At 43.6% G+C, this 11,828-nt stretch overlaps 1 protein-coding gene across 1 annotated transcript; it reads right to left on the bottom strand.

Moving 5' to 3' along the window:
- Positions 1-984: 984 nt before the first annotated feature.
- Positions 985-3,896, bottom strand: TCF21 (transcription factor 21). Its single transcript, XM_079781046.1, has 2 exons — positions 3,170-3,896; positions 985-1,378 (listed from the first exon to the last, which is right to left on the bottom strand). The coding sequence occupies exons 1-2, from the start codon at positions 3,617-3,619 to the stop codon at positions 1,289-1,291; spliced, it is 540 nt and encodes a 179-aa protein (XP_079637172.1). The 5' UTR covers positions 3,620-3,896; the 3' UTR covers positions 985-1,288.
- Between the last annotated feature and the right edge of the window lie 7,932 nt (positions 3,897-11,828).

The following is an 11,828-nucleotide window of genomic DNA, read 5'->3' as shown; positions in this document are numbered from 1 at the left end:
AATAACAGTATAAATAACCGAAGACGTCTTGTAAACACTGCGGTCATAACCCCGAACATTAAACAGCCTCGGTGGCATCTGGCTCGGGGGCTGCCGCGGGCGGCGCTGGGGCAGCGGGGGAACCGGGTCCCAGGCTCCCGGGCCTTGCCTCTCTGTTTATCTCAACTTAATCTTCCCCGACGAGCTGTTCCGCAGCCTGGAAGATGTTTAAAGTAAAACCCAGGCCGCCGGAAGTCGTGGCGGGGAGCTGTACGCACTGGCTAACCTTAACGGGAAGGCAGGCAGGCAGGCTGGTTGTTGAAATGAATTAATTATTAATAAGAAATGTGGAATGTATGTGGTAGCGCTTTGAAAATCGGAAAATACCTCCTAAGGATGATGGAATCGACACTTTTCGTGAGCTCCCAGCATTTCTTCATTGGTTTCTAACCGTGGGTAACAGGTCCTCGCCTGGAAAGTTACAAAACTCGGGTTGACCTTCCTGCTCATGTCAGCAATGATCTGGTGGAATACACGAACACCAGAGTTTCCCTTTCTGTGTAACAATAGCTTGAACCCTGCTCTTTCTCTGTTTACAGTTACATTATTTCTAAGTGTACTAATAATAACCTGGAAACCTGGGAGCTCAGAGGTGCTTTTGAAGTTTCAGTGAAAAACCTGATCTGGACCATCAGAGTGGAAATCGGATTTGATCCTCTTCTACCTCTGGAAGTTTGGATCGAGGCGCGAAAGAACCATTTTTATTATTATCAAGCTTCTCCGTAGTTCTTCACTTTTCTATGCCACATAACATTTTTTTTAAAATCACACCAATGTCAGGGCTTTTAGCAATATAAAGAGAGATTTATTTTCAAAAGTAGAAAAACTTGTTTGAAAAATATATATATCTTTGAGTGAATTACTTTATAAATGTGACTGTCAAAGTCAGCTATTCTATGATCTACACTTTACAACATATTGTACCAAAGATACACATCGATAGGCTCTTATTAGCTATTCATATATTTATAATTACATATTGCACTTGGACCAGCAAGGCTCCCAGAGTCATTCTCGGTACCAGGAATAAAGTTAAATAGATGGGAATCGTTGGAAGCACAACCGATCTCCTCGGGTTTGGAAACGAATCTCCTCGTCGCGGTAAAGTGTTCTCGCAGGGTGGGCCGGGGAGAGGAGCTGGGCGGGGCGGGGGGAAGCAGAGGCAGAGAGCAGGGAGGGCAGGGGTCGCCTTCGCGGGGCTCTTCCCCCGGGAGGGGAGCGCGCCTTTCCCACACTCGCACCTCCAAGGTCAGGACGCCGTGGTTCCACACAAGCGGCTCGCGGTCACCACTTCCTTCAGGTCACTCTCTGGCTTCCCGGCCACCATAAAGGGCCACGTCTGCAGGGGAGAAGACAGTGGAGGAGGTCAGTGGCCGTGGAGGAGGGATGGGGTGGGTTCCGAGGCCCAGAGGGAAGGAGAGGGCAGAGCGCGCGGTGGGGGCCGGCAGGGAGCCTCCCGGACCCGCGATCTCTGCGGCTCACTCGGAGTCCCAGGGAGCCTCGTGGCTGGATCCAGCGAACCGCGGCGCTGGCTCCGGGCACAGCTCGGGGAGGCAGAGCGAAGAGGAGATCCCACGTCTTGGGGGCAAAGTGAAACCCAAGAGAGGAGGCCCCTCGCTAAGCCCACAGAGGCCCGTGCACGGCGCAGGGCGGAGGCCGAGCAGGGAGCCCGGAGGACTTCCCGCCGGAGAGGCCCGGGTTGGAGGCGACGCGCCCGCCTCGCCCCGCTTCTGAGGCCGCGGTCAGGTTTCCTGGACCCCCAGCTTTCAGCCCCATCTATCTTCCCCCTGCCGCCTTTCCTGTCCTCCAGCACACATGCGGGCTTTGGCCACAGATTCCGAATGAATCTCTACCTCTGAAGGCAAAAAAAAAAAAAAAATACTAATGAAAGAATATACACTCATATGTTATTTAAGATCATCTTCCTACTGGGCTGAGCCAGGACAGCCTTCTCCCCTCTCCTCGGCGTTTTAGAATAAAGCTCACGGAAGTTTCTTGTTCCAAGATAAAGGCAGCAGTAAAATGTCAATGAAGGCACTACTTTCATTTGACTTCCAGATTTTAAAAAGCTATGGACTCATTCGGAAAAACGAACTTTTAATTGGAGGGGAAAATTTTTTTTTTTTTCCGAGGCAAAATGTGGTTTTGCACCCCTCCCCCCCAAATTCTGAAACTAACTCGGTGAGAAGACAATTCAAATCTTCAAACCTCTCTCGCTAGCGCTGGCAGATAAGACGGCTTGTAAGAGGCAAACCTCTCCTTCTTATCAGACACAAACAGAGGTGCTAGGAAGTGTTGTTTTTCTTCGGTGCCTGCACGTTTGAAAATCAAATCAAATGAAAAAAAGGACCAACTATATTTCTTTCACAGTAAAATGCATTTGAGAAAAACATTAGGCTCAATGAGCATTACTTTTAAAAATAAAAAAAATTAAAATGTTCTTAAATCTTGGATGAAAGTGACCTTTTCAATATTATTTATTACACCCGTACTGGCGAGAATGTACTAATGACGCTGGTTTTTGCTAGAACTTCTGGGATTTAAAAATGTCAACCCACCTACAGGCGAAGCGCAGAATACTTAAGTGGTTGAGGGCTTACATGACAATTGTGGGGGACATGATGTGTCCATGTCTAACGGTCCTATACGTGCTTGAGAAAGAAACGAGAGTTGGGTGGTTTTATTTACAAGAGCTGGAGGGGGAAATCGAGTTCTACCCTTTAGCTAAAGGAAGAATAAAGGGATTAATAAAATGCCCCTTGAACTCTGGTCAGTGTTCCCCGTCCCGTCCCGCACCAGTCCCTGCACTCGAGCCCTCACGGCGCGGGTGCAAGGGGATCCTCCTCTTTGCCAGCTCAGTCCACTTGCACACTCCTAATTGGGCTGCCACGTCAAACACTTGCATAAATCACCCCTGCTCCGGCGGCTTGCAGGGCAGAGAGCGAGGGCGTTGGGGGGGAATCTCCCGCCACGGTCCCTGGAGGCGCTGGGCGGGAGGGAGCGGAGGTGCGGGAGTCCCGGCCCCGCGCTCACGCTCCGCGCAGACAGCACCGCGGGCACCTGGGCGGCGGGGGGGGGGGGGGGGGGGGGGGGGTTCCCCGCCCGGCTGCAGCCGCCCCGGGGAACTTACCAGGTTGACCGGGTGGATGTACCCGTTCTCGTATTTGTCGTTAGCCAGGATCTGCCTCAAGTGGGCGATGTAGCTGGACGCCAGCCGGAGCGTGTCCAGCTTGGAGAGCTTGGTGTCCGGGGGCACCCAGGGCAGCGTGGTCTTGAGCCTGGAGAAGGCCTTGCTCAGCACCCGCATGCGGGCCCGCTCGCGCGCGTTGGCCGCGTTGCGCTGGACCTGCTTCCCCTCCTGGCTGACCCCGCTCAGGGGGCTCTTCTTGGGGGGCGCCTTCCTCCTCTTGCCCAGGCCGCCGCGGCCCTTGGGCGGAGACCCCGCCTCGCAGTTGGAGCTCTCCTCGGTGCTCTCGTTGGAAGTCACAAACTCCTTGTGCGAGTCCATTTTCAGCCCGTCGCAGTCCAGCATCTCCACCTCCTGGAGGTCCTCCACGTCGCTGAGGGAGCCGGTGGACATGTTTGCGGGAGAGGATGAGAGGGAGAGAGGGAAGGGAGGGAGGACAGAGAGACCCGGAAACCAGTGGGCCCCCCTAGTGTGCCGTGTGGAGCAGCCACCGCGTGTGGGGAGCTGGAGATGGGGGTCTGGTTGGGTCTCGCACCCCGTTCCCCTTCGCAGAAGGAACCGCCAGGGCCAGGGCTTCTTAGGGAAGGAAAGCGACGCTCTGCTCCCCCAGCCCCGGAGCCGTGGCCTAGAGGAGTGTGAGAGAGCGCTGAGGAATTTGGTGGACACTAGGAATTTATCTGGGGAATAGAGAGGCGGATCCTTGCAGCCCAGGGGAGGGGCCTACCAGGCCCCAGCGACGCTCTTAGACCCCTTTCCCGACCTGAGGGAAACTGTCACTCACAGGCCCTGGTTTCCAACTTGTAATGTAAATCTACTCAACGGCAACACGAAACACCAACACCTTCTTCCCCCTGGAGCTGGGCCTAGGAGGAGCGGGGCGCACCCACAGCCCCTCTCCAGCGCTCATCCGCCCATCTCCTAAGGCCTGCGTTCCCCCCTAAGAGGTCATAGCTGCTTGTACATAGCGAACTTTAGGAAAATGACCAGATCTTTTTTTTTTTTTTCTGTGTCTTCCACCCATGAATCTCGCAAGCATCCCTCTTGCCTCCCCCTGGAAAGAAAACGCCACTTAGAATCCAGGCAGAGATGAGCTGACCTCTTGCCAACACCCTGTAAGACTACAACAGTCTTATCAAGAGATCTTCCAGCCTCAACTGGGGTAAATGAAGAAACAAGCTCTTCGGAGAATCTTTAGGGGGATGTCAGAGAAAATACCAAAAAATTCACCTGCCCCTGGTCACTTTAAAGATATCAAGGAACTGCCTGGGTGTACACAAACACACCACCATTGCACACCCACAGGCAGCCACACACCTAGTGGGAGTGAGGGGACTGAGGTGGGGTAACATGAGTGTGTGGTGATAACCTTTTCTTAACGGAATTAAAAACTTTCCCCTAGATTTCTCTCTAGAATGTATTTCATATTGTCTCAAGAATCAGTCGCTTTCAGACATCACCTTGTCCGAGACTTCTTGTTTTCTCCCTCCCAATGCTGCTGCCTTTGCCTCTCTTCACATCCTCACGTGAAGCTGACATTCCAAAAAACACTAAACAGTATTATCCCTTTGGGAAAGGTTCTTTTCCATTCCTGACCCCAGCCCGGACCATCTTTACTAGATCATAAGAAAATCTGGGGAGTAAGAAAGCAAGGGGAACCAGAAACCAAGCGCTGGAATGAAATTGATGAGATGAAACTGGATAGACTGAATGCCTGAATCCCTCTTACTAGTACTTCCCTGGGTTTTGTTTCCCTGCAATTAGGCACTGAAGATGAGGGGCTGAAGCAGCGCATAAGCGTGGCATCTGAGCTTTTGGCCGGCAGCCTGTGCCCCTCTCCTACATTAAGATATCATATCTCTAATCCTGGGCTCAGCTGGGAATTCGCTAACCTCTAACGTTTTGTTTTGTTAGCAGGGTCTTGTTTGCTTTCCCCCTATGCTGTAAACTAAACAGATTGTCAGCAAATCAGTCTTTATTAATGAATTAGTGAGACCCCCCCCCCCATACCACCATAATATCTTTGCCTAGGATTCAAAATTTGTTAATCACCAGTGTAGAGATTTATGAGCTCTCTTATTTTCTGTTGTTTGTGCAGGTGGAGATTTAAATGACCATATCCACCACCAAGATTTATTGCGAGGGTGATTGATGTTATAAACCAGGAAAAAGACTCTTCCCACAGCAGGGATGACAGAAATATCAAGTTGAAGTTGCCTTTGTCCTCATGCACAAGTGACCCAGTCCTAGAACGCAGAAAGTCTAATAATTTAATCTGAGAGCCAAGACAGTGTTAAGAGAACACCCAGCAGGCCTGTTAAATTTCCCCCCACTGATTCCCAGACTAGTTTTCTTTGATTTGCCCTCCCTTTTCTCAGTCTTGGTAAGACATGAAAGTTAACGTTATTTTTAGGCTAAAAGAACTATGTGAAATGGGTATTGGCCAATACTTTATGAAACGTGTGAGTGTGTGTGTGTGTGTGTGTGTGTGTGTGTGTGTGTGTGTAGCTCATGAGATATATGCAAAGTAACCACAGAAAATGTATTTATTTAGGCTCTGGAATGGGATAATGATTAAGAATCAGAATGATGGCCTTACTGTACACCAGGCTACGAAGCTGTAAAGGTTTTGCTTCTTGGAGTCATTCTTTTTGGGGGGAAAGGGAGAAGGTGTGGTTTTCTGCTACACCTGAGTATATAGGCCAGTCAGGCTGTCTGGGGGATAGTAGCAATCATAGTAATCCATACCACTGAATAGATTTCTGCTGGCTAATTTTCAAGGTCTGCAACTTAAAAACAATTTCTAGAAGGGAACAAAACTAGCTTCATGCCACATGCTGATTTTTGTGCCTAGCAATTATTATTATTATTATTTAGATAAGCAAGAATTAAATACACTTATCCTGCAGTGATACATTTTGGCTGGGAAGGGTAAGTTAGTTGATAATGAACTTTGGGGGTGTTTGCAAAAACTTCCTAAGGGATGGATGCCAGTTTGGGAGCAAGTTGTGAAGAAGGCTGTTATTTAGGTATCTTGATGTGAAGTCGTGAAGAAAGTAGATTAATATGAGTAATATTTTTTTCTTTTGACATTTTGTGTCTATTCCTGCTAATAAACACTACAGGACAAATGGGTGAGGGAGATGACTTATTGTTGGATTCTACTAAGGAAATCAGTGAAGCTGTAACTAAAGCTGTGCCAAATTCTCCCCAAATATAAACTACATTCTGTGAGAAGAGAAGCACGTTGGAGAAACTGTATGAACTCTTTCAATAACAAGAAAAATACTTTGAACATTACTGTTTCAAAGCACTAGACAGAAAACTTGTGGTTTGAAAGCATGAGGTCGTTATTAGAAGTTCTTACCTTTCTTTTAAGAGAGTGTGTATGCCCCAGAGGCATCTGGCCAATTTGTTGCACACTTCTAACAATTTGTTTTTCAAAAAAGGGCTATCTCTGAAAGATTTCAGTGCAGAGGAAAATTTATCTTCCAAAGTTGTAAAATGAAGATTAGGCATGGAATGTGTCCTTGAACTTAAATCCTGGTTTATCTACTGGTAAATTTTCAGGAAGTTCAAATTTGACTCAGTTGCTTTGGATGGAATAATTTGCTTTATCTTTTATGAGAAGGAAAACATCACAGGCTTCTTTTGAAAGGACTTCACATTCTCTTTCCCAGGGAAGAAAAATATGCTCTAAATTCAAACTTTAATTATTTTCTCATACTGCCCATTATCTGTCCAGGAGGCACATAGGTTTGCAAATTGGCCAGACTGCCAATTCTCTCTTTTTTCTCCACTTCTAATGAGCACTTCTTGATGTGTCATTCTTTTTATTTGATGGCAACCACCAGCTACAACAATGTGCTGACTTTGTATGCAAATCTGCACCTCTTTGTCTATTCCACTTAATTGTCACTGTACCCTTGTGTATTGCTGACCAATTGATTTTCATCTTCTGCTCAAAAGCCTCCTGAAATCTGACTCTATTTTATTAAAAATTTTGTTTTTGTTAATTCTCACCAGAGGATATCTTTTCAATTGTTTTTCAGAGAGATTGGAAGGGAGTAATGGAGAAAGAGAGAACATCTAGAGAGAGAGAGAGAGAGAGAGAGAGAGAGAGAGAGAGAGATCTATGTGAGAGAGATACATCAACTGGTTGCCTCCCGCATGTGCCCCCCAGAGAACAAACCTGCAACCCAGCCCTTTGACACAGGCCCACACTCTTAACTACTGAGCCACACTGCCCAGGGTTATTTTATTAAATTTTAATTTACTGTAAAGTGACCATTATGTCCCATTACTTGTACTAAATTTTAACTGTGCTGGCCTATTATTTTGGCCTCCGGAGTGATTGTAGTACTAGTGAGTGAGATTGGTGGCTAGCTAAGGAGATCAATAATGGTAATGTGAAGTGTTGCTTTCATCTTTGCCTGATATCATTTATGATCAATGGTTCATAAATGCATTCAATTATCAGAAGTCCTTGCCCTTACCAGTTTGGTTCAGTGGATAGAGCATCGGCCTGCAGACTGAAAGGTCCCAGGTTCGATTCCGGTCAAGGGCATGTACCTTGGTTGCCGGTACATCCCCATTAGGGGGTGTGCAGGAGGGAGCTGATCGATGTTTCTCTCTCATGGATGTTTCTAACTCTCTATCCCTCTCCCTTCCTCTCTGTAAAAAATCAACAATATATATATATATATTTTAAAAAAGAAGTCCTCTTGGTGTTCATCATACTCTAACCCTCTCTTTTCACATGTAATTCAATGAACTGTAGGTCAGATGCCACAACACTAAGATTTAAAGCCCTCTCTTTTCACATGTAATTCAATGAACTGTAGGTCAGATGCCACAACACTAAGATTTAAAGCTGGCAAACAACATACAAGTCTAAAGAAAGACTCACCATGGTTCTTTAGACCCAAGAGGTAATCTTGAATCAGACATGCTCCATAACACAACTTTGAAAGCAGGCAAGTCTGTGCACATGAAGGACAGAGTTTACCTTAATGAGCAAGTGGGCTGAAAAAAACTCAGGCATATAGTGAGAGGTAAAAACTTTACAAATCCAGTTTAATGTTCTCCTAAGTCTTCTAATTCTAGGATATTTTTTATTAGATCTACTTAATATTAGGAAAGAGAGGAGGAAAAATCGAACAATCCTGCATTCTCCCATTTAATGTAGAATCTCTCCTTTCCGTTGTCACTACTGCAGAAAGAGCTGCCACATGAAATGAAAATCGTAATAGAAACGTGTGCCACAGACTTCTGCCATAACAATGAAGCTTTAGAAAGATTTGCTTGAGCGATGATTTTTCTGTATTTTAATGTAAAGCCCAAGAGCAAAGCCTCCCAAGTTTTCCTAAAGAGAATAAATCCAGTGGATGATATGAAAGATACCTGTAAACCACTTATAAGTTAAATATTGCTTATTGATGGCTAGAAAACATATACAGGCCAACTTGCTATCAGCTTCCTTCCTATCTGGCTAGGAGATGGGCACTAGAACCATGGACTTTGCAAGCCTGGTTTAGTTGTATGGCCAGAGCCTAGAGCAGGGCTGGTACATAATATGTACTTAATAAATAGTTTAGCGATTGGATGAATGTTCTAGACCATAGCATATGGGAAGTACAGTGCCAACTGTGAGATCTGCACATTATTTAAAGTACTAACACAACTCTAAAATACAGTGGCTCAGATAAACCATACATTTATTTCTCTCTTTCTTAAAGGCAGGTGGTCCCAGGTGGATGGATGATTCTCCTCTACAAGGACACCAAGGACCCAGATTTCTTCTATCTTGTTACTCTGTCATCCTTTGGGAGGTGCCTTCACATGTATAGGTGAAGTCAGCTTACCCTCACCGGCCCTCAAGAAGGGGAGAAAGGAGGCTGGAGGGCAAGCAGATTCCTTATACTAATGGGATGTGGAAGTTACATATCACTTCCTCTTCCATCCTACTGGCTGCCCTCTTTAGTTGCAAGGAAAGTTTGGAAACATAGTCTCTAAATATACTCTGCTAAAACTCAGGATTATGGGTCCATTAGTAAAAAGAAATGGAACCAATTCAGTTTCTGCCAGTGTATTTGTAAGCATAAAGGATAAAATTAACTGTATATAGAGGAGAATATTTTGTTTGATAGAAAATGCATAGCACAAATTCTCTATGAAGTTTATAATTAGTTCAAGTCAAGTATCCATGGGCTTCACTTCTTATTTGGAATTCAGAATTAATTGAAAAATATTGAACAACCTTTTTCTGACTACATATCTGAGAACACTCATCAATGTGATCCATTTCAACTAATGTTGTTACGAACTTACACTCAATAAAATGGCTTTATGGCTTTATAAAATTACTGTTTTTGAGGAATTACCAGTAAAAATGTGCAGGTTGTTTACCAACCAGCATTGGACCTCACTAAAGTCCTCTAAGTTGCTTGTTTAAGTGCTATCAATCTGATCATGCAGCAGGTATATTTATAAGGGCATAGAACAAGTAGAAAGCTTCTTTTTTAGTTTTTCCAACATACTTTCAAGGTTTGATAGTAGTTTATTTTCTTAACTCCAGTTGCTATAGCAAATACCATTGACTGGGTGTCTTAAACAATAGATGCTTGTTTTCTCACAGTTTGGGAGATTGGAGTCAGAGATTATGGTACTAGCATAGTTAGTTTTTGGTAAGAACTCTATTCCTGGCTTGCATATAGCTGCCTATTTGCTGTATCATTAGATGATTTTCCCTTTACTTTCGGGAGAGAGATCTTTTTCTCTTCTTATTTAAGGACACTCAGGAATCCTATTGTACCCAACTCTATGACCTCATTTAACCTTAATCACTTCATAAAAGTTCTATCTCCAAGTACAGCCACACTGGAGGTTAGGGCTTCAACATAAATTGAGGGTGGAAGATACAAATTAGTCCATAGCATTTATTTTTAGAAATTATAACTGAAAAAAGGTGGTTTATTATTTTCAATTTCAAACAACACAGGGCTCTTCTGTCATTTGAGGGTTTACTATATTCTAATGTCATTATACCAATGACAACGATAATAATGAGAACAAACCTCAGGCTTTCTTTGTCTTGGTTTTCTTTTTTTTGAGGAATCATTAGGATGAAGAGCTTTAAATCCAGATTCATGGTCTATGACGAGGAAGGTCATCTGATACTCATTCCTAAAATTTGCAAAGGACAGTCCTCTGAAAGAGAGAGAGGAGGGTCATTTTATAGTTAGAAGCTCTAAATCAATTCTAAAGAACCCATTAGTAGAAGAATTTAGGAATTCTTCATCCAGTCATTTGAATATACCACACAGCTCCCACACAGAAATAGACATGGGTTAGATCAATTCAGTAATAAAATTTGGCAAACATTTCTTGGGTTAGTCTATAAACAAAACAAACAGTTGATTGACTGTACTGGGATCTTTTTAACTGGTCACTCTGACATATTTTAGATGAAGCCAGTATTATTTTTAACTAGAATGTTAGGGAGATATTAACCTGCCTTTCACATGAATACGTTTTTTTTTCCTTTTAACCCAATTGCAAGACTGACCACAATGAGAACGACCTTCCCAGGATAACACTTCTCAAATGAATTTGGACAGGAGAGTAAAATAAATATTGAATGGAAAATGACATGCTCACATCCCATTAAATTATACAACATAAACATTCTTAATAGAATTTTAATTTTTCTAATGTTTTTTTCTCTTAAGATATTATGACATAGTAGAACACCAAGGGGCTGGGTCCAAGTTCTGCTTATACAACTAACTAGTTGTGTGAAATTAGACAAGTCCCCTAACTTTGCTAGGTCTCGGTGGGTGTCTTATCACTTAACATGGTAACAGCAGGGATGCGTTCAATAGTGCTTTGGGTGTGTTAATTGAGATGATATCTGTAAGTGATTTAGTTTGGTGCTTAACATATAGTAAACACTTGTAAATATTGGTTGTTGTTATGGTGATCATTGTTTTGACTATTATCTCTATGGCCCTTTTTAACAATATACTTCCAGTTTTTCCCCATTTGTACTTGGGGCTGGTGTAAGATTATAAAGGATATATGACCTTCAACAATAACAAAAGAAACCCCTTTCTAAAAATTAAAATATGTGGGGGGAAGAGAAGGATTTTCAATCCTATTATTTTGGATGAGAAGCAAATTATGTTCTCAATCACCAAATTAAGAATCTATTCAGTATTAAACTCTAATTATTTTAGTCTTTCCTTTCACTTTCTGGTGATTTAGATGATTGTTTCATTAATGATCATTCTTTTTTGCTCCAAATTAAATTTATGAATTCCTGACCATGGCAGAATAAAGATATAGCATCTTTCCTAAGGGCCTCACAGAGGGTGATTGATATCGCCTAGATTTGACCCTGGGAGGTAAAAATCTAAAGTTTCTTTGCCATGCTAGTAACTTAAAAACAAACAAACAAATAAAAAAAAAAACCAAAAACCACAAAGAAACACATAAACAAAACTATCACCAAAGATTAAAATGCAGATACAACTATTTTTATATTTATTTTAAATTGATGCTGGGTTAGTATCTCTTCTGAATGTTTTGTGATTTTAGAAAGTTA

Source organism: Cnephaeus nilssonii (assembly GCF_951640355.1).
Source record: "Cnephaeus nilssonii genome assembly, chromosome: 9".
In the NCBI taxonomy this organism is placed as follows: domain Eukaryota; kingdom Metazoa; phylum Chordata; class Mammalia; order Chiroptera; family Vespertilionidae; genus Cnephaeus; species Cnephaeus nilssonii.
This window is presented reverse-complemented; position numbering and strand designations above follow the sequence as displayed.